The sequence below is a fragment of the Lissotriton helveticus genome, chromosome 8 (assembly GCF_964261635.1).
Source record: "Lissotriton helveticus chromosome 8, aLisHel1.1, whole genome shotgun sequence".
Lineage (NCBI taxonomy): Eukaryota > Metazoa > Chordata > Amphibia > Caudata > Salamandridae > Lissotriton > Lissotriton helveticus.
In genome coordinates this window covers 1,436,903,799-1,436,927,450 of record NC_136069.1, presented here as the reverse complement: position 1 = coordinate 1,436,927,450, position 23,652 = coordinate 1,436,903,799, and the positions used below count along the sequence as shown (strand labels likewise).

The 23,652-nt window shown below is 45.9% G+C and overlaps 1 protein-coding gene across 2 annotated transcripts in view; it reads right to left on the bottom strand.

Moving 5' to 3' along the window:
* The window catches only part of GABPA (GA binding protein transcription factor subunit alpha), a 301,636-nt gene that overhangs the window by 177,682 nt on the left and 100,302 nt on the right, over positions 1 to 23,652 (bottom strand). The window contains exon 5 of one of the 2 annotated variants that reach the window (XM_078658369.1): positions 739 to 813. The exons of the other annotated variant lie outside the window; for it this stretch is intronic. Coding sequence (XP_078514495.1) covers positions 739 to 813 — 75 coding nt within the window. The remainder of the gene's footprint in view (positions 1 to 738; positions 814 to 23,652) is intronic. 2 annotated transcript variants of the gene reach the window in all.

Genomic DNA, 23,652 nt, shown 5'->3' with positions numbered 1-23,652 from the left:
GAACAAACAGCAACTATATTACAGATAATTTAATATGTCATTGTTGATCTTTGGTCATACACAATATGTGTGAGCCCAACATTGCACCACAAACATTTATTTTATAAGAGCACTACTTAATTTTTTTTTTATAAAAAGAAAAGCCAAATTTGTATTGGACATAGAGAATATTTAATTTTAGGCTCAGTTTGTTATTAGAACCCTAACAAATCCCATTACAATACCCTATTAAGTAGCTCTTTTTATAATGTTACTAAACTTTTAGAGTAAATAGGGAATTCGATGGATGATGCATTTCTAGAAGGTGAAATGAAATAGCAAACCCAGTATGAAATGCTCATTAATGAGTGATTAATGAAATACATTTTTTCAAATAGGGTTGTTCTTTAAAATAGCTATTATTGACTTTTATAAATAGCATAATGAAATATGCTAATAGATTTAACAAGAGAGATTATGCAGATATAACACAAAAAGAATGGCATGCATATTCTCTCTTTAAACCCTAAACATATAATTTAATAAATTAACAGAATGTATTTTATTATAATTTTACACTAGCTCATGTTAGCATTGAATTGTTTGGCTTGATCAAAGAACAACCAAATAGGTGCCAAAGACAAACACCAGGAGATTGAGTTAGGAGTGCAGGTGCACCCATAACTACGTCCCAGCCAGTGTGAGCTTATTATGAGATTCATAATGTAATATCAACAATTACTGAATAAAAGTACCAACCTTCTTGCCCTGAATTCATTTCCCAAACAAGATGATGCACTCCCCCTCGTTCCTCCAACACCTCTATGAATTTTCCTTAATTTTAATGATGTGATGGGGAGAAGGGAAAAAAAGAAAAAGTACAGTATCCGAACAGCTGTAACAGAAGGCATGTTGTTTTCTAAACACAATAAAAGACATTGTGCGCTTGTGTTTCAGATCTTTTTCAATGATGAAGTGTGCACTTGGAAGACATAGGCAGAAAAAAATGGTTTTGTCAAGAATGTTTTTCCTTTGTTCACAGGCATATACAGATAAGCATGCTAAACACCTAACTTCAATGACTAAAACTTATTTGTGGATTTTAATAGCACCAAATGTGTTGCACGGCATTCACTTCAGGGCACTTATATGCATGGCTTCATGCAGATAGGAGCAGTAGGAGGAATTGGGCATATGGAGAGGATGTTTGGCTTAGGTGTTGGGGTGGGGTAGGTGAGTTAACAACAGCGATGATCAGTAATGGTAATGAATCAGCTCACATATATTGCACAAGTCTTGCAGAAGTGTCCTTATTCTGATGTCAAGTACCACAGTTCATAATATATTTCAAAAGGTCCTGAATGTTATTCTCATTTTTTTCTAAAAGGTTTCTGGGAATTAATTCCCGATTCACTGGTACTGTCAAGCAGCTTGACATGGCACTAAGTTATATAAAGCTATAAATCTATTGTTAACATAACTACTCTAAGTTTAGTTCAAGCTTGAAGCACGTAGTACATGGTGCAAGACATGCAGTTTTAAAAGTAGCTGAAAATCCTACATCTGAAAGTAGCAAGCGTTACTCTGCCTAGCACACCGGACAAACCAGTAATATGTTTCAGTATTACTGTTCTTGACAGGAGCAATAAGGCAATGAAGGACTATCCCAAAAACAATAAGGATAGGTAGAGGAATAAACTGCACACTGTTTCGGCCCTAAAGAGGCACCATTGCCCACCATCCACTGAACCTGCTGCCATCAACTAAGGAGCATTCAGCACTCTGCAACCTGCACACCACATCCACATCCACATGGCAGCTATTGAGCATACGGGCATCCCATTTCTCAAATGTGCTGCTTGGAAAACATGGCAGACGCGACCACAACTGCTCACTGGATAACTAGGAGGCAAAATGCAGGTGAGATTCCAATGTGGGCTGTGTGAAAATTATGTCACCAAGAACATCAGCGCCTGTATTTATTTGAGGCTACTCCTGCTCATCCACATTGCCCCTCAAAAACTGTTTCCTGAGCGCTCAGCTCATCATCCCATTAAAGAAGCATTCCACTTACAAACCTCCTACAAAACTCCACTGACAGGCGGCGCTTCCAACCCACCTTAACAAAGATGATGCAACTGTGGTACAACGAATTACACGTGAATAAGGCAAAGATCTATTACATTCATATGCACCTTAGATTTCTGAAGGAGTTGTCAAAGTGCCATATAGCCACACCACTAGTCACTAGCTATCCTCATGACGGTCATAGAATACTGTCTATCTTAGCCTCCAACCTCCTTGGAACCACAACCAATCTACTTCGCCTTTACACCCACTTATTCTACCTCTCTGATCAAACCTCCAATTGTTTCCCAGGGAGACTATACTCTATACTCTTCTAGCACTCAATATTAGAAACAGACTTCCATTGCCAGCTCCATTTCCTTTACATCCACAACAATATTTCGCTACCTTTCATTCCAGGAGACCAATGTCCTAGTCTCCGAACAACCTCATGCTGCCTTATTTTAAAATCTCAGATTCTGTAAAAGCAGAAAATGCACCTTTAGGTTTTTATTTCTGCTGATGGAACTCAAGATACATTTACAACAAAAGAAAATCAATTACTGAACCCAGGTGTTCATCCCTTCTAGTTTATCCCTCCACTTAAATGGATGCACACAAATGACTGCTGAACAGGATGCCTCCCACAGTGAGTGGCTAAATTAAGCAAACTATAACTGACTGTGGTGGTGTGTTTTCATTCTTATCAAGCCTGCTCCATCACTTCATTTTTGCACCAGAAACAAGCTTTTCTTTGCTGTAGTGTAATGTCAGCCATAATCAAAAGGCGTATTCTTGAAAAAAAATGTTGTTGGTTTCCTAAAATTTCCCTCTCCAGCACATCTGCCAGTGTCAGCACCTCCTAGCCCCTTAAACCTCACCCTCAGTCACAAGTCTCATTACCCATTCCTTCATAACCCAAATAATTCCAGATATGCAAGTTATGCCTGCCGCCCCCATGTATCCTTGAGCTCTTTTAAGCACTGTCTTCAAACAAACTTCCATGATCTTCCCTTCACTGACTCTAGAACACATATTCAACTATATCAGTCTTCCTACTCGAAATACCATTCTCTTCATACTTAAAAATCCCTCCTTTCAGTCACAGATTACTCTAATTCACTCCCTGAAAAACACATTTGTGAATATACCACTTTAAAAGGAGAAAGACCTCTAGCCCCGAACACCTTGTGGCCTGCAAGCTATACCTTGATATTTGCAAGTCGGCACACACACATGTAGCCTACTTCCAATACATGCAAAGTATGATAGAAGGCCCTTCAATGTCACCTCTTCAATCAATCAATCAATCATAGCATTTGTATAGCGCGCTACTCACCCGGAGGGGTCTCAAGGCGCTGGGGGAGGAGGGGGGGGGAGGGCTGTTACTGCTCGAAGAGCAAGGTCTTGAGTTGCTTCCTGAAAGAAAGGTGGTCCTGGGTCAGCCGGAGGTGGATGGGGAGGGAGTTCCATGTCTTGGCTGCCAGGTAGGAGAAGGATTTTCCTCCGGTGGTGGCTCTGCGGAAGCGTGGAACGGCGGCGAGGGCGAGGCTGGTGGAACGTAGCTGGCGGGTGGGAGTGTAGAAGGTCAGGCGGTTGTTGAGGTACCTGGGTCCCAGGTTGTGGAGGCCCTTGTGTGCGTGGGTAGCCAGTGCAGGTCTCTCAGGTGTCCGGAGATGTGGCTGTGTCGGGGGATGTCCAGGATGAGTCGTGCGGAGGCGTTCTGGATGCGTTGGAGTCTTTTCTGAAGTTTGGCTGTGGTTCCGGCGTGGAGGGTGTTTCCGTAGTCCAGTCGGCTGGTGACGAGGGCCTGGGTGACCGTCTTCCTGGTTTCGGTGGGGATCCACCGGAAGATCTTTCGGAGCATACGCAGGATGTTGAAGTACGATGACGAGACGGCGTTGACTTGTCTGGTCATCGAGAGGGAGGAGTCCAGGATGAAGCCCAGGTTGCGTGCGTGGTCCGTTGGCTTGGGAGCGGTGCCCAGGGCAGGGGGCCACCAGGAGTCGTCCCAGGCGGAGGGCGATGATCCCAGGATGAGGACTTCCGTCTTGTCTGAGTTCAGTTTGGGGCGGCTGTTCTTCATCCACTCGGCGACGTCTTTCATCCCTTCATGTAGGCTGGTTCTGGCGGTGGCGAGGTAGTTTGTGAGGGAGAGGATCAGCTGGGTGTCGTCGGCGTAGGAGATGATGTTGAGGTTGTGTTGGCATGCGATGGCTGCGAGGGGGCTCATGTAGACATTGAAGAGGGTGGGACTGAGTGATTATCCTTGTGGTACGCCGCAGATGACTTCGGAGGACATGGATCGAAACGGGGGAAGGCGGACTCTCTGCGTTCTTCCGGAGAGGTACGAGATGATCCATTCCAGTGCCTTCTCTTGGAGTCCGATGTTGCTGAGGCGCTGTACTAGGATGCGGTGGCAGACAGTGTCGAACGCTGCGGAGAGGTCCAGGAGGATGAGGGCTGCAGTTTCCCCGTTGTCGAGCAGGGATCTGATGTCGTCTGTTGCTGCGAGGAGGGCGGTCTCGGTGCTGTGGTTGGCTCGGAAGCCGGACTGCGAGTGGTCGAGGGATCCGTTCGTCTCGAGTAAGGCGGCAAGCTGTCTGTTGACGGTCTTCTCGATGACCTTGGCAGGAAAAGGGAGGAGCGAGATGGGACGAAAGTTCCTGAGGTCGGTGGGGTCCGCCGTTGGTTTCTTCAGGAGGGCGCTGAGCTCGACGTGCTTCCAGCTCTCCGGGACGGTGGCGGCGTTGAAGGAGGTGTTGATGATATCCCGGAGTTGGGGTGCGATGATGGAGTCGGCTTTGTTGAAGACGTGGTGGGGGCAGGGGTCGGTTGGTGATCCGGAGTGGATGATGTTCATCACGCGGGTGGTGTCTTCGGTGCTGACCGGTGTCCAGGCGCGGAGGGTGGTGGTGGGGGGCATTGGTTCGGTGGTTGGGTGCGTGGTCTCTGCGCCGAAGCTGTTGTGTATGTCGGCGATCTTGCTGGGAAAGAACAAGGCGAGTGAGTCGCAGAGGTCCTGCGAGGGGGTGATCTCGTTGTTTCCGGCGCTGGGGTTGGAGAGCTCTTTGACGACGACGTTCCTTGCTGTTGTGGTGGTGCGGATCAGCTGGTGGTGTTTGCGGGTGGCGTGCTTGAGGGCAGTCATGTTGTCTGTGGTCTGGTTGTTGCTCCAGGCTTTCTCGAGGGTACGGCAGTTCTTCTTGGAGTTCTTGAGTTCGTCGGTGAACCAGGAGGCTTTCTTGCTGCCGGGTCTGCTGGGAGGGGTCTTCAGTGGTGCGAGGTCCTCGGCGCAGGCAGTCAGCCACTGTGTGAGGTTGCTGACTGCTTCGTTGGGGTCCGTTGTGCTGGCGGGAGGGTTCTGGTTGAGGGAGGTGGTGAGCTGCTCGGCGGTGATCTTGCTCCAGCTCCGGCGAGGAAACTGTTGCGGGTGGTGGTGGGTCATGGTTCTTCTGAAGCTGAAGTGGACGCAGCTGTGGTCCGTCCAATGAAGTCCGGTGGAGTGGCTGAAGGAGATGTGCTTGTTGAAGGTGAAGACGGGGTCAAACGTGTTGCCGGCGTAGTGGGTGGGGGTGTTCACCAGTTGCTTGAGTCCGAGGTTGGCGAGGTTGTCCAGCAGGGTGGTGGTGGTGGTGTCGTTGTTGTTCTCCAGGTGGAAGTTGAAGTCCCCTAGGAGGATGTAGTCAGCGGAGGGGAGGGCGTGCGGGCTGATGAAGTCTGTGATGTCTTCGCTGAATCGTGTGCATGGTCCCGGGGGTCTGTAGATGAGGGTGCCTCTGAGGGTCGTCTTGGGGTCGGTGTGTATCTGGAAGTGGAGGTGTTCGGCGGCGGTGAGGGTGTCGTCAGAGTTGGTCGTGATGCGGATGGTTTTCTTGTGTACGATGGCGATGCCTCCTCCGGTCTGGTTGATGCGGTCCCTCCTGGTGATCTTGTACCCGTCCGGGATGTCGGGGGTTAAGGAGGCGTTCATCCAGGTTTCCGTGAGGAAGGCGACGTCTGGTGAAGTAGTGTCGAGGAGGTTCCAGAGTTCCACGGCGTGTCTGTGGACGGAGCGGGTGTTGAGCAAGATGCACTTGAGGTGGTTGTTGTTGGTGTTGGTGTTCTGCTTGGCAGGTGCGGTGCAGGTTCGGAGGCAGGTGAACTTGCAGGCTTGGCAGGTGAAGGGTCCATGGGTGCGTTTCGGGGTGGCTCGGTAGCAGGCGGGGTTCCGGCCGGCATTGAGTGCGTTGAGGGTGGCGGCGTCGTAGGTCCGTCGGGTGGTCTTGCATCCGTGGGGGCCAGGGGTTCTGGCGCTGGGCACGGGCCAGGCGCAGACGGGCTTGCCTTTGGCGCGCCTTCGGCGCACAATCGGCGTGCCCGCTGCGCGTATGCGTGGGTGTCATAAGTAAGGAGCCGGGAGGGAGGAGCAGTTGGGTGGCGGGAGCGGGGCGGCTAATGGGCTGGAGGGGGCGGGGCCGCAGGGAGGCAGCAGCGGGAAAGTAGGCGGCTCAGCGGCGGCTGAGGCGTCCGGCGGCAAAGCGAGGCAGGAGTGGCAAAAAGTCAGGCAGGAAGCAGCGGTGTGTGGGGGCAACCTCGCCTGGTTACAGGCTCAGCGGTCGCTCCCTGCACCACTACGCGGTCCCCTTAAGTAAGAAGCCGGGAGGGAGGAGCAGCTGGGTGGCGGGAGCAGGGCGGCGAATGGGCTGGAGGGGGGCGGGCCGCAGGGAGGCAGCGGCGGGAAAGTAGGCGGCGGGAAAGTAGGCAGCTCAACGGCGGCTGGGGCGTCCGGCGGCAATGCGAGGCAGGAGCCGCAAAAAGTCAGGCAGGAAGCAGCGGTGTGTGGGGGCGACCTTGCCTGGTTACAGACTCAGCGGTCGCTCCCTGCACCACTACGCGGTCCCCTTAAGTAAGGAGCCGGGAGGGAGGAGCAGCTGGGTGGCGGGAGCGGGGTGGCGAATGGGCTGGAGGGGGCGGGCCGCAGGGAGGCAGCGGTGGGAAAGTAGGCGGCGGGAAAGTAGGCGGCTCAGCGGCGGCTGGGGCGTCCGGCGGCATAGCGAGGCAGGAGCGGCAAAAAGTCAGGCAGGAAGCAGCGGTGTGTGGGGGCGGCCTCGCCTGGTTACAGGCTCAGCGGTCGCTCTTCACCTCTTCACCTATCAAACCCAACCCACTTGATTTGCACACTCCACTTTTAGTGATAATCTTTCAGTATCCTTCTAATTTAATGTTGTAAATGTATGAGCCCTATCTTGTCTCCTTTTACAACACAATTTCTCAATCTCTTTCTGTCAGCACCGCCCAACCTTTACTTTTCAAACCGCCACGTGTAACTCCTCTTCATCCTCCTCTTTGACTATGTGTCGTGTGTACCTCTTGACACTTTATCCCACAGATATACAAATCCATCTCCATGTTTCAACTCCGTCTGCTGCTAAAACTGTTCCAAAATTGACTCCTCCCAACAAACCTTGACCTGTGCTTCCTCGGTGTATAAACCATCTGACACTACCATTTTGATGAACTAGTGCTCGTTTTAACTTTTACCCCCTGCAAAATTTTTGAGAGTTTGATCTTCAACCACACAGCTGGTAACCGCTTGCTGTTGGGCATCTGCAGACTAGACTACACAGCATTCCTCACTGCAGCAACAAACTATTGTCTGCTTCCATCCTCATTTTGAAGCCAGCGACCTTTGACACAGTAAACCACAGCATCCTGCTATCAACACTAGGACCACTGGGGACGCAGCACTCTCCTTACTGACCACCTACATCTGAGACCATTCTCAATTAGCGCACTACATCTCATCTGTATCAAAATTCTGTGAGTGACCTCAAGGATTGTTCACTGAACCACTTACCTTCTTGCTGTATACCATATTACTGAGAGATATGGTGTCATTAAAGAACCCTTTGTTGCCATTTCGAAATAAATCATCTTTCTTTTCCTTAAAATCTTCCCATAATGCTGAAGTCTGCCTGGTGTCTGTCATTAATCATTCAACATCCCTCTACTTAAATTAACAAAAAATTGAAATTATCTAGTTTGCAGCATGCTGTGTATTTTTCTGCCATCTGGTGGTTGAGTGGAGAAGGGTTATACTAGAAAACATTTGTCCTTTCTTTGATAGGTTTCAACATAGGGCGGGACCACAGTACAATGCCGACTGCCATTTCACAAAGTCCCAGTATGGGAGCACCATTATTTTTTTATTTTTTTTTGCTGTTGGGTTTGGATGGTGCACTGGGGGTGCTCCTGATGAAAAAGCCACTGTCGACAGATGGCGGGAAGCTGATAAAAACTTTGAGGATGTACTAAATCTTGGCGGTCAACCAGGGTTTTTTGAGATTTATAGGTAATTACTACGTTAAGTTCAACCTGGCTGCTGTGAAGGACTTGTCAAAACATCACCAATAGTGGGGTAGCGTATATAGCGTCCCGTTTTACTTCTGAAACGCCATATATATAGGAGGGTGTCCCAGTAATTAACCATATGTGCTAGTGTGCAATGGAAATCCAACTCAAAGTCATGGGCAGCTAGCTCTTAGTTTATAATGTAACATTAAAGTTTCCTATGTGAGTCAAGCTTGCCTTACCACCCATGCCATTGCACTTATTTGTGACCAGAGTGCCTTGCAAAATTGTTTATTTAGGGGAATTGGTATGTAGAATAAATATAGAAGTTGCTTTAACTTCACTTATCCATATTCCAAGTATTTAATGGATTGGTTCCAAGGAAGAGGGACTTCCAACTCACAAACGTGCATTCCAGGTGCCACGGGGAATACTGTTGATGTATTTCAGTTCATTGAGATTTCCCAAAAGTACCTTGAAAATCATGAATTTCTAAATAACCGGGCTGAGATTATGAGCCGGGTTCTTCAGGTATAAGGTAATGTTGTCCGCGTTTAGGTAGAAGATTACATTTCTGGTTTTGAAATACAACCTTCTATTGGTGTGTCCCTGCCTATCCGAAAAAGCTAAAATATCTGAAGCCAGGGTATAGAAGAGTGGGGACAGTCGGCATCCGTAAAGGGTTCCTCTGCCAATTGCAAAGCGATCTGATGATAGCCCTTTTAGCCTGGCTCTAGTGACTGGCTGTGTATTAAGTAGTGGAATCCAGGCTATGTAATTGTGTGGGACCACCATCTTTTGCCAGGACCTTCGGCAGTATTTTAGCATCTATATATTAATTAAAGCTAATGGTCGACACAAATCTCAATGTGTTGGGTTTTTATCTGGTTTCATTAGCATTACCAAATAGTTTCCTTAAACAATGGCGGTAAAAACCCTGTTTTCAGTGCTTCACTGTATTTTTTTTAAACAAACTATTGGTATTTCTCAATCACATACAGCGTAAGGTACTATCATGGTTATAATTTACAATTGGAACCTCGTGTCTCGATAGGCTTATTTTTCCATGTATAATTTTGATCGTAGAGAAAGAACAATTACAATACCTTTTTGAAAAAACATTTATGTTGCTTATTATGGATTTGCTAGATAATTGTACTTTATATTTAAAACTAAGAAACTGTGTAACTCCCTCCCACCTCCCCCCACCTTCCTCCACTGGTGGACTTGTGTTTCTGCGGAGTCGAGCACTAACAGTGACCTTGTTTGTGTCTTTTGAGTGGAGTTTGGATTTTCCACTTTAACTGATTTGGTGTGTCATGCTTGGATGTCCAAGGACATAGGGAAAGAGATTTCGGGTTTGGGGCTTATATATGTATCTCGTTGTTTAGTTATTCGTTTTTACGCTATCATGCCTGTTTTCTAGTCCTAGCTAGGAGATAAATGAACTGATGAGTGAAGTTAGGGGTAAAAATTGACATGTTCAAGTGGTTGGTAGATCCATGGTTTTGAAAGCTTCAATGGAGGTATCCCACTCCATCGCTATTGGTTTCTTTCGCGAACCTCTATATTCCTCTCTGCAAAGTGCTCTGCTCTGTATAAAGTCTTCTCGCCACGTTGAGATATTTTGGGGGAGGGGTGGACTTCCATCGCTTCGTAATTTGAAATTTCACGTTTCCAGATCTACAAATTTAGTCTGTGCCATGAAATTTTTGGGGCGGGGACACAGGCCCAACAAACAACTCTCTGCTGAACATCGGGTAGGGCCTACCTGTTGTCTCGGTTATAAGGAAAATGCTACTTACCAGTATGCATCTGTTCTTGGCATGTAGAGCTGCAGAGTTGCACACTGTGCATAGATCGCCACCTAGTGTTGGGCCCGGATGTTTGCAGTTTGTTGTGTGTGTGGGATTTGTGTGAGGGATTTGTAAAGCGCACTGCTGCCCGTAAGCGTCCTGGCGCTGAAGACCGCTGGGCAACTCGTCCTGGCTTTCCCTGTGAGATGGTCCCTTCTGGGTATCTCCAAGGTGAAACCAGGCATCCCCGGCATCTGTGGGGGCCGTTGTAGAGATGAGGCAAGCTTAATGCCCAGAGTTGCCGAGTGTGATCCCTGGTTAGAGTAGGCACCGAGGCGAGAATTATCGAGTCCGCTGACCCTGGTCCACAACCCTGCCGCGTCGGGAATTGAACCCTGGTCCCGGGCCGTTCTCTGCTTCCGGGTCTGCCGCCTCTAACCAGTGAGCCACACCACTGTTGGCCTGAAAAGTTCTTTGGAAGTCATGAGATAGGTGACTCCTCCTTTGGACCACATTGCGCATGGGCATCGGCTCCATCTTCAGATTGTTTTTCGCCATTAGGGAAATGATGGAGCTTTGCAAGAAAAGGAAGGATGTCCATGTAAGCTGTATCTAATTAAGATAATACTGGAACAGACAAGGGTAGCCAGGGAGGCGGGTGGGCGTGTGTAACACTGCAGCTCTACATGCCAAGAACAGATGCATACTGGTAAGTAGCATTTTCAGTCGAGGCATATGAGCTGCAGATTACACACTGTGCATAGATTGTATAGCAGTACCCACTCTTAGCGGCGACTGCCCCTATCTGTTGCAGTAGTTTGAAATAATGTTTTGAGAACAGCCTGGCCCACATTAGCTTGTTGTTTGGTTTGCACATCTACACAATAGTGTTTTGTGAATGTGTGCGGTGTAGACCATGTAGCTGCTCTGCAGATGTCATATAGGGAAATGTTCCCTGAAAATGCCATTGAAGCCCCTTTTTTCCTTGCAGAGTGGGCTTTAGTGGGAACAGATAACGTACGTTTAGCTTTGTGGTAACAAATCTGTATGCATTTGACAATCCATCTAGCTATCCCAGATTTTGAAATGGGATTACCCTTATGTGGTGGTGAGAAAGACACAAAAAGTTATTTGGTCTTACGAAAGGGTTGTGTTCTCTCGATGTAGTATAGCAATGCTCTTTTGACATCTAGGGTATGAAGAGCTCTTTCTGCTACGGTCTGCGGCTGCGAGAAGAAAACGGGCAGTTCCACAGATTGATTGAGGTGGAAGGGAGAAATGACTTTGGGCAGGAATTTTGGATTATTAGGATGCATTTGCAAGAAGGGTTCTTGAATGGTTAGTGCTTATAGTTCACTAACTCTCCGCAGAGAAGTAATAGCTACTAGGAACGCAAGCTTCCATGTTAAAAATGGTAGTTCACATTTATGTAAGGGTTCGAAGGGAGGTCCCATTAGCCGTGTGAGAACAATGTTTAAATTCCACACAGGTGAAGGTGGTACTCCGGGAGGAATTATTCTGTTAAGGCCTTCAATAAAGGCTTTAATAGCAGGCACTCTGAACAGAGGTAGATGCTGTCTGTTTTTCAGATATGCTGCAAGATGCAGTCTAATAGACATGTAGGCTAAGTTACATCTTTGGAGGTGCAGTAAGTATCCAATAATGTGTTGAATAGACACGTCTAGGGGATTAATATTGTTGTTGTGACAATATATTACAAAGCGCTTCCACTTAGCTGCATAACATGCTCTAGTGGTTGGACGTCTAGCTTCTTTTAGGACATTCATGCAGTCTGGAGGAAGGTTAAGATATCTAAATTCTAGGATTTCAGGAGCCAGATCGCAAGATTGAGCTGAGCTGGTTCGGGGTGCCTGATCTCTTCACGGTTCTGTGTTAAAAGGCGTGGAGACAGGTATCGTTTTTGGTGCGGTACTACAGACAGTTTTAGCAGTGTGGTGTACCACGGTTGTCTGGCCCGCGTTGGAGCAACTAGGGTGAGGGTCAGAGAATGCTGCTGTAGTTTCCATACTACTAGTGGCATGCGTGGTAGAGGTGGAAAAGCGTACACAAATTTGTTTGACCAGTTCATCCATATTGCATTGCCTTTGGACAGTGGGTGTGGATATCTGGCGGCGAAGCTAGGGCATTTGGCGTTTTTGTGGGTGGCAAAGAGGTCTATCTGAGGTTGTCCCCACATCTGAAAGAATGGTTGAAGAACTTGTGGATGAAGATCCCACTCATTGATCTGTAGTGTCTGCCGACTTAACAGATCTGCTATGGTATTTTGTACCCCTGGGACATGCTGGGCTAAGAGGAATATGTTTTGAGGTATAGCCCACCGCCATATGTTTTGTGTTAGATGAGAGAGTTGCAGGGAGGGTGTTCCGCCCTGTTTCTGTATGTAATACATGGCTGTCATGTTGTCCGTGCGGACTAACAGCTTTGTTTCATACTTGCTGTTGGAAAGCTTTCAGTGCTAGGAATATAGCTAGTAACTCCAGATGATTGATGTGGAGTAACTTTTGTTGCGGTGTCCACCTGCCTTGCATGGTGTGTTGCAGTAGGTGGGCCCCCCCAGCTGGAGAGCGATGCGTCCGTTGTCAAGATTATCTGAGGAACTGGCTCTAGGAACGGTCGCCCCTTGGAAAGGTTTTTGGTGTTCCACCACTGCAGAGAGCGATGAGTCCGACCGTCTACCAACACTAAGTCTGTTAATTGACCTTGAGCCTGGTTCCATTGACGTGATAGGCACTCTTGTAGAGGACGCATTTGAAGTCTTGCATGGGGGACTATAAAAATGCAAGAGGCCATCATCCCTATGAGCTGCATGAAAACTCGTGCTGGAAGGGAGTGTTGTGGCTGAAACTTTGTAAGAAGAGTTTGCATGCTGGCTATCCTTGCTGGAGTGGGATAAGCTAGTGCTGTTGAGGTGTTTATTGTGGCACGGAGGTACTGTTGTACTTTGGATGGTTGCAAATGAGACTTGGTGTGGTTTATTGTGAACCCCAAGTTGTGGAGCAGTTGGATCGTGGTATGAGTGTGTTCCACACACCGGTTGTATGAACTGGCTTTTATGAGCCAGTCGTCGAGGTACGGGAAGACGTGGATGTGCTGTCTTCGTGAATGTGCTGCCACTACTGCTAGGCACTTGGTGAATACTCTTGGTGCTGTTGTGACTCCGAATTGGAGTACTTTGAATTGATAGTGCTGCCCATCTATTACAAATCTGAGATACTTCCGGTGGGCTTCGTGAATGGGAATGTGGAAGTATGAGTGTTTGAGATCTAGAGTAGCAAGGAAGTCGTTTTGTAACAGGAGAGGAAGGACTTGTTGGAGTGTGACCATGTGAAAATGGTCTGACTGTATGTATATGTTTAGCGGTCTGAGGTCTAGATTAGGCCCTAGAGAGCCATCCTTCTTTGGGATAAGAAAGTATAGGGAGTAAACCCCCTTATTTTGTTGGTGCAGAGGAACTGGTTCTATTGCACTTTTTTCTAGCAAAGATATTACTTCTTGCTTTAACAGTGATAGATGTTCTTGTGACATTGGACGCTTTTTGGGTGGTATGTTTGGGGGGGGGGGTAGATGTTAGTTCTAGACGGTAACCTGACTGAATAATTTGTCGCACCCACCTTGATGAGATGTTGGTCCAGGCAGGAAGGAATTGTTGCAGTCTTACCCCCACAGGAGTGGAATGTTGGGGGGGAAGGGGAAGAAAGTCATTGGGTAGGGGTGGAGGCAGAGCGGGAGTTGTTGGTTTTGCCTCAGTCTTTGTTGTTGATACCCCTGTAACCCTCTCTCTGGTAGCCCCTAGTGAATGTGGATTGGCTAGGGGTCTTGTAGGAAGTGGAGGGGCTTCTGGAGGAGTAGCCTCTTGCGTTGCCTCTATACGATGAGCGAAGAAAAGAACGTCTGGGAGCTTGCAGCTGCAAGGCTCCCATAGATTTTGCTGTGTCGGTGTCTTTTTTCATTTTCTCAAAAGATACAACATTAGGGCCGAATAAATATGTCTCATCAAATGGCTGATTGAGGATGGAATTTTGTACCTCATGTTTAAAACCTGAAATACGTAGCCATGCATCTCTACGCAAAAGGGTACTGGTATGGATTGCCCTCGAGGCAGTATCTGCAGCATGTAGGGCACATCGAATGGAAGTATTAGTAATATTTTTACCTTCTTGTACAAGTTCATTGGCCCTATTTTTATACTTGTCTGGTAGATGCTGCATTATGGACTCCAGTTCATCATAATGTGCCCGGTCATATCTTGCCAACAACGCTTGAGTATTGGCAATGCGCCATATTTTAGCTGCATGTGACGCAGTGCGCGTACCAGAGGAGTCAAGGAGTTTAGATTCATTATCTGGTGGTGAGGCCTCACCTGGTGTCTGTGAATTAGCACGTTTACGTGCACTGGACACTACTAAAGAATCTAATGGTGCTGAACCTCTAATATAAACTGGATCTGTAGGGGCAGTTTTTTCTCAATGAGAGAGTTGAGGACTCGAGCCCTGACAGGATCTTTAAATACCTCTGTTGCGTGCTTAATGACCCCATTAAGCATTGGCAAAATGGCTGTGGACCTTTGTGTATTATCAAAAGTGTCCAACAGGAAATCTTCTTCCACAGTATCAGTGTGCAAGTCAACCCCATGGTACTGGGCAGCTCTCTGGACTAGTAGGTTAAAACCCATAGTGTCCTCTGGTGGGGAAGGCCTGGAAGGATATACATCATCTTGGGGGACGTATCTACATCATTATTTGGATTAGTGGATGGTGTAGGCGAATGATGTGGTGTAGGAGGAGGAACAGTATGGGGAGGTGGTGGAGAAGGGACCCTTAATGGAGAGGCTGCAATGTCTCTCTTCTTTGGAGGAGGTGGAGGTGCAGGTGCCTCTAGTGGTCTCTTCTTGGAGCTAAGAGCTAGTTGGCCAGTCTTAGGATCCTTTACAAGAGTCTTTTGAGTAGGATCTGGTGTAAAAAGCTCTTCTGTGTAGGGCAGATCCTTCGGCGTCAAAGTTTTCGGTTCTGGAGGATTTTTCGGCACTGACTCGGTAGCTGGTCTAGAGTCTTTTGGCTTAGAAGTATAACCTTTTGAAATGTCTTTTACCGGAACGTGTGTTTTTTCGGTTCCGGGAGTTTTTTTGGTTCTGAAGCGTGTGAGTCGTGACCTTTTGGCGTTTTTTAACTCGGCTCCGAGTGCGGTTTTGGCATCGATGAACCGGTGCCAGTCTTCGGCACCGAGTGCTTAGGTGTTAGAGCAGCGGTCGGTGTGGTTGAGGAAGATGGCTTCTTTTTCGGTGTCGGTATGGGATCGGCACCGGGAATAGGCTGACTCGAGCCCGAGCCGCCTGAAGGCTTAATAGGCTTCTTTGCCGAGCCCGAAGGCAGGGCGTGGGAAGCAGTCTCTCGGTGTGCACCCGTGCTCGAAGGTGAGGGTGTGACCGAAGCCTTTTTTGAGGGTGTCAAGGAAGGGTTGGGGTCGAGGGTCTTACTTACGACCCATTGAGCTGGAGTGATGTCCTCTACGTCTGAGTCTTCGGCATCAGAGGAGCTGACACTTTCTTCAGCCCGTTGGTGTTCTGGCACGTCGACGCCTTCTTCAAAGATGTCGTCGGGAATCGACGCTGACGAGCGAGCAATTGTTCTTCGAGCTCGTCGGTCCCAAATCGTCTTTTTGGAGCGGAAAGAGACACAAGCGGAACAGTCTTTGGCCTCGTGCTCCAGTGAGAGGCAAAGGTTGCACACCTCATGTAGATTCGTGTGGGGAAACTTCGACCCACATTGCGGACACTTATTGAATGGCGTCCTTTCGATGAGCCAGAGAGTAAGGCCTAGGTAGGCCCGAAGGCCTTCGCCGACTACCGGAATCGAAGACTTTGAAGTGGTGAAGAATCGAGTCGATGTGGAGCGCGATCAAAACAATACCGTCGAACTGGGTGAGTGTTGCGCACCGAAAGAAATTCGGTTCCAAACCGGAGCGCAGGAAACACATCCGAGCCCGATGGCGGAAAAAAACAATCTGAGGATGGAGCCGATGCCCATGCGCAATGTGGTCCAAAGGAGGAGTCACCTATCTCGTGACTTCCAAAGAACTTTTCAGGACAACAAACTGCAAACATCCGGACCCAACACTAGGTGGCGACCTATGCACTGTGTGTAATCTGCAGCTCATATGCCTCGAACCCTCTGTTACTTGTGGCCAATAGGTTGGCAGGGCATGACCACAGCATGTGTATTAGTTTTGCGTCTTCTTCATGTATCTAGGGCATGCGGATGACGCTTCTGGGTACATAGCATGTAGTCTATGTGTTGTAAGGTAGGCTCTGTGTAAGATCATAAATTGTATAAGCTTGAATCTGGATTTGCGCAAGACCTTCTTTGGGAAGGCTATTATAGTTTCCCATTCCTTGTCCTTGCAGGTTTCTTCCAATATCTTGTCTCGTAGTTGAGTCAGAGGTACCGCTAGGTGGGCACTTACTGCATGGTATAGCCACAGCGTCAGGTGTTTGCCGTTACCCATTAAGTGTACTGCCTTTATGAATTCATGTGTGGTAGGTCCAACACTGTCTGGAGCCCAATGTAATTTTACATACCGTGTTATGCCTTCATGTGTAAGGAATAGGGAGTCCCGTAGACCATGCGCATGAATATATCCCATATGATTTAATAGCATACCATCCCCACACAATGTCCCAATTGTGGACACTCCGGCCTGCTCCTATATGTGTAAGCGCCGCAACGTCAATAAGCCCATTGGGGTGGGGAGGCCAAGAAGCAGAATATTTGGAGCATATAGAGTAGTCTTTGCCGCGTATGTAAGAATCCGTTTCCAGTATACGAGGGCGACTTAATTGTAACGGGGCCAGGCTGGAGGGCACACACGGTGGTATAATAAGAAACTGCAAATGTACACAAACCGATTTACTTACCTTTTCTCTACGGAATGTCCCAGTGTGGTATCTAGGCACATCACACTGGAGTAGAAAAAGTAACTTAAAAAGTAATCTGAAAAGTAATGTACGAAGTAATCTAAAAAAGTAACGGAAAAGTAATTCCAATTGTTTTATGAACAAAAAACTTACCTGTAACCAATTCAACTGCATTCAAACTGTATTTTACTCCATTATTCTTGCAAAGTACTATTACACTTACATGTACCAGGCCAGGCTTGGTTATGGAAAATAAAATATACATAATATTTGTATACAAACAAAATTGGTCGGAATTCTGTCTTTGGGTGTGTGACATTTCTTGCCTGTGTGTGTACAATAAATGCTTAACACTACCCTCTGATAAAGCCTTACTGCTCGCCCACGCAACCACAAATAGAGAGTAAGGTATTATCTACTTGTAACTTCGGGGTTCCACTGGACTCTGTGCACACTATACCTTACATTGGGATGGTATTTATACAAAGCCAGCTTCCTACAGTAGAATATTGCAAACACAGAGCATAAAGATAGTTTGGTGGTGCTATTGTGGTTTGGGCACCTTACGACCAAAGTGTCTAATGACAGACTGGGAAGATCAAGCCAGTCAAATAATATAGTATTTATAAACCCAAAGTACTCAAAACAGTATGGTATCAAAGATACACTGTCCAAACAGAAAGGACTGATAAAGGTCACTATTCCTGTTTATTGGTAAAATGTGAACAAACAGATAGTCTTCTGATACAGATGATGTACAACTTTATGTTCTTTGTGGATGAACAGCCAACACGTGTTTCGTCACTTTGTGACTATTTCAAGGCATTTGAGAATATATGTAGTAAGACATTCCTTTGTAGGTAGCATAATCCAGTAATTAGTCATCGAAGGGTCACAGTCGGTACACAAGAGAAGTATTCTTTACGATGGAGGGTAGTTGTGAAACTATGAATGATTTCAATGAGTATGAGACGATGGCCAAATGTTGTCAAAAATCAAATCCGAAATAAATTAACCCGTTGATTTGGAAAGGTAGTGTAAGGTGAATGCAAGTGGTCAAGAGACCGGAAATAAGTCTGGTAGCACTCAAAGTACAGAAATTCATATTAGACCCAGGAGGTCATAGTAAGCTCCCGAAACAAGCGACTGAGCGAAGTCCGTGTGTTACTCAGCTCCTTCTAATAATGAATACGGTTTATAAGTATATTACTCTAAACGTTGGTTGGTTTTTCTTTTAGAATTTAATCAAAACAGAAATTCTTTTCAATTAAAATATTAATGTTCTTCATGAGATTAAGTCTATCCAGGATTTTCTGTATTACCATAATTGTCTTTTAGAGAATGAGCTTCATGTGAACACTTGACTTAAGCTATAAATGTTATACCCAAGATCACATGGACATTTGGGTTGTGCTCTTGTGATTGTGAATTTTAGTTTGTCAAATGCATCTGTGAATTGCCAAGCAGTAACATTACAAACAATCTCCCACCCCTACTTGCCACCCTGACTTGCCAGTAAAAGCTACCAACAAAAGAATTGCCCTAAGGAGGGGGAGGAAGGGGGGTTCAAACAACAGTCTTCTCAACACCCATCAAACAGGAGGTAGATTGAGTCCAGGATAGACGGTACCAATAATGAATACAAGTGGCAAGTAACGTAGTTTGCACCTCTCTACAACAGAATAGAGCCCAGCAGTACCATCTCACTGATTAGTTTACATTTCACATGCTGTCACTGATGTGATGACACCACAAGATTAAGGTGACTTCAGACCTTATTCTGAAGTTACCTGAGAAGTACGATCTGAAGTAGCAGCCAATATTGCTGAGCGGCTCTTTTGATGTGTGGGATGCCCGCAGTGAGCCCAGCCCCATAGCAGAAAGTAGCTGTACGTGTGGGCACTCTGCAGTGTTGAGAAAATCCATGTTTTATTTCAAGGAGATATGTTCAGCCTTGCATACTGTATGCCAGCCTGCCATAGTTACTGTTTCGTTTTAATGGCACCTAGTTTTCAGTGTGCTCGTTCCACCGTAAACAATGGATCCAAGGACCAATTTTGTGCAGGTGCAACTGTGGCTACAACAGCACAAACACCACAATAGATGTTTTTTGTCCCAGAGGCAGCACCTCACAGGACCTGCCTCAAAATCCAACCATTGATTTGAAGACCCCCATTCCTCCCCTACTCCCCCCACATTCACCCACCAAAAGTAATGGGGGTGAGGGGAAAGAGCTTCCCAAACACCTGCTAATACTAATAAAACAAGGGTATTACATAGAGTTCATACAAACACCTTCCACAATACCTCCAAAACCAAACTCATACAAGAAAGAGCAAGAAACGGTCATACAAAGTGAGGTGAAGGAGCTATTGAAGAAGGAAGTAATAGAAATTGCACCTCAGGAGGACAAAACACAGCAGAGTATACCTATTGCATATTTCTGTTCCCAGGCAAGACTTAAAACCCTGTGGCTAATTCTAGACCTGAGGTTTGTCAATGTGTCCAGTCACAAAGGTGCTAGATGACAGCATTTTTGGATGAGACTTCCTTTTTGGGAGAAAAGTACTACAGATCTAAAAGATGCCTACATCCTTATCCCCATTCATTCATCACACCAAAAATCCTTCAGGTTTGTGTTAAATAGGATGCATTATCAGTTCAAAATGATACCCTTTGGCATTACATCTGCACCAAGGGTGTTTACCAAAACACGTGCAGTGGTTGCAGCCCACCTCAGAATACAATTTAGTCGTTTGAGCCCCATATCTAGACAACTGGCAGGTAAATGCAACTAAACTAAAACAATGGAAGAACAGACTGCGAAATGGGTTCCACCTTCACCAAAAATATATATTCCTGGGAACGGAGCTAGATACTGTGAAAGCAAACACATGCCCTACTCTGAAGAGAGTACAAGCACTAAAAAAACAGGCATGCCTTTTCCACAGGTCACAACCTCTTATGGAGAGAATAGGGATGTATGCATTGATCCTGAACACAAAGTTACACAGGAAACTCCCTTCTAGAATGGTGCACCAGCCAGTGGTCACACGCAAAATAGAAATGGGAGCAACGCCCTAGTGGTGGTCATAGAGAAGAACAGCAAAGAATTGAAGTGGTGCACCACAGGCAACATGACGAAGGGAAGACATTTATATTTAACTCTACCTCAGGCCATTATAACAGATGTGCCACAGGTGGGAATAGGCTGTGGGTTCCTTCTGACAATTAAAACCCATTACACACTACTAGAAAATTAAGGGATAATTTTATAGTGTCTGTAAAAATGTATTAATTAGCTCTCTGTGTTTTTAACACCATATCCTGACAATAGTGTCTACAATGGTATAGCTTACCTTTAATTACACAGTTTTGCAGATGTTCACTCATTAAAGTCCCACAACGAGGAATGTTCTAGCGAATATATGACTGGTTGAAGGAATGTGCACTTGTCATGCTAGTGTGCTGTGCCCTGGTCATGATTCTCACTTAAAGAATGGATGCTTACTTATACAGGACAGAAGTCAGTATTCTTTAACATGTATCAGGTGTGGGGAGTCAGTATATTTACAGGAAACCAAGTAGTGCTATGGTATTTCCTAATCTCAAAAGATTCCACTCGCTGATGCCCACCCGCATAGTCTCTTCCTGGGTTCTGCCACAAACATGTCAGTTTATTTTGATAAAAAGTTGGTATGAACAGCTGTGAACTTTGGGGGTTGGTGGGGGGGCAGCAGGGTGGGGGTAGGAATGTGAGTTTCTAGGAGCCTCTATATTCTTTCAGTGCACAATGGAACCTGCCTTTGACAACATAAAAATTTGCTCAACTTCAAGATCGAAGTAGGCAGTGTCAAGTTGGCTAAAGCCTACGTTGAGGTGATATCGGCTACATCAGGATATTGTGGAAGCAGCCATGCGCTGACTAAGGCCTATTTGAGCCAAATTACTTTCAGTTTGTGCTAACACAACTCCTAAATGACATTCAAGATGGTGATACAACTGAAGGAGAGAAAAAGGCTAAGTCATGGAATCTCAAAAGCTGTGGGGGGAAAAGTTAACACAAGCACAATCATAATAATTAAGGCACAGTCAAAATCAACATTTTCATCCCCTTTATCCTGAGAAAAGCTCTAGGACATCCCAGGTAAACGTTTGAGTTATGTGCCATAGAAGACGATTAATGGGAGAGAAAGATTTCTTATAGAACCTCTTCACCTAATGTGATAGTTTTCTCTCTCCAGAAACTTAAGCAATATTGTAACCCTCAAAGTAATTGCATGATTTTTGAAAACTCTGCTAAGCCTGATCAGAATACAAACAGTAGATGTGGATTCCTCTGAAAAACAGCAATATTTCAAAAGTCCTTCACAAGCATAAAGGGGCTGATTTCTTGCCTTCAGTCATCCTTGGAAAAGTAACTGTCGGAGAAACAAATTGCACTGACAAAAAGCACAGGACTGAGAAGCCAATGACTGCAACTCTCTGTGTGTCCGGTTTAAACAATATTTGGCAGTGAGCAGGCTCAGCATCATGTCAAAGACCACAAACAAAACATGTCAGTTTAACAAAATCAATTGCCTTTACATCTTTGAGCAGCTTATTAGAGCAGAACTCTAGTAAGGATTTCCTCTATCGTTATGTAGTGAAATAATCTGACAGGCTTGGGGCGCAGCTTATGGCCTTTTCAGTCAGACTTGGGTTTGGCACCCAAAATAAAGAAGTGGACACACTGCTAATAAGTACTTTTTGAAGCAATTTTAATAAGTGTTCCAAATTCAACAAGAAGAAATAGGTCATAAGCCTGTCAATATATGAAGGAGCCAATGCTGCAGAAATTAAGGAATTTCCAAAGATATAAAAAAAATCATGAATGATTTATTTTTCCCTCAAAGTAACTGTCTTTCATCAAGAATGACTGCAACATTAAATAGGTTTGCGAAGATGTGCACATAAAGCTTTGCAACATAAGTGGCTATGGACCCGACATACCTTTTGGCAGTGCTCCTTGGCCAGTTCCATTTAAGAAACACACTCCTTGAGGTGCATGCACTTTGAAACTGTGAAACACTAAACATTCGCGTCATGGGTGTAAGATAGACAAATGATTTTGGTGGCAATGAACACACGTTTAGCTTAAGGTGGTTTCCTATGAAGAGTCAATATGTGTCGCTGAACAAAGCTGCGTTATCACCTACCGTTATTCGGACAATTGATGGATGATCAGGAGGACCTACAAAGGGCTTTGTCAAAGTAATAAACTCACCACCATCAAGAGGAGCTTCCTAACATAACACTTAGGAAACCTTTGCACCTAGGAATTCACTCTTAGCGGTTTAGTAAATAGTCAGGCATACGACACCTAGACATTCTGCATATGCCTTGTAGATCATTTTGGTTCACATATATTAATTTTATATAGAAAACATGCTCTCCATTGCCAGAGCGGTGGTGACTTGCTGCCAGTCAATCATGTTGTCAAAACTGGAAAAAAAAGTGATGTTAAGGTGCTTGCCTCAACTGGATGGACCTCCTCCCACCTGCTGACGCTCTTCTACTTTTAATTGCACTTTAAATACTATAAGACGAAGCCCCAACATTATACATCTTCCCCATCATAAGTGACACAATAAAAAGTATGAGCACTGCTAAGAAACCACCCAGTTCATTCATTCATTCATAACTGCAAACCCTAAAGAAGCTGGTACGACTGATTCAGCTTACACAGAGAAAGGACCTTGCCTATCAGCTTCAGCATTGCTGCAAAGCAATGTTGCAAAACATTACAGTATGATTGGAAGAGTGACAGCATGTCAACATAAATTAAATAGGATTTATTAACCAGCATACGTGCTGCGGCATCTTAAGTGAAGAAGAACTGTCTTTAACCCAATAAGGGGAAAACTGAAATCTTATTGTTTGGCAAAGCTAGACTTGGTCGGATGACTGGTGTCCTCTAGAATTGGGCAATCCCCCTTGCCCTTAAAAAATGGTAAAGAATCCTGGCATTTTACTGGACGACAAGCTCACTATGGCTAGTCAGGTCACTGTAATCTGATGTACCTGTTTTGGTAACTTTTGCCTGCTCAGGAAAAAAATTTCCTTGCTTCCACTGAACTGAGGAAAGGCCATTATACAGGTCCTAATAACCAGTCGTCTGGACTATCGAAAAGCTCTCCTGGTCACTGCAAATAAGTCTCCTATGTCACACCTGGAGGTGGTTCAGAATATATCTGCCTGACAGATTGGTCTCCCACTGAGCTCCCCCTCAGGTCCGGTTTCGAGATATTAAACTGGCTACCGGTCAGGAAGCCCTGGATTTTCAAGCTCCTGTGCCATGCCCAAAGAGCCCTGAATGGAGCATGCCTATTTACCTCTGTACAAGAATTAGGCTCTACCACCCTGCCAGGAGAATTAGATAGTCTGTCTCTGCACTGGCTACCCCTCGCTGCAATCGTACAACTCGAAATGGAGGTTGCTCCTTTTCCTACCTACCACTGGACTAAGTTACCCTATAAAATGTGTCCTGGTCATAGTTTCACTGTG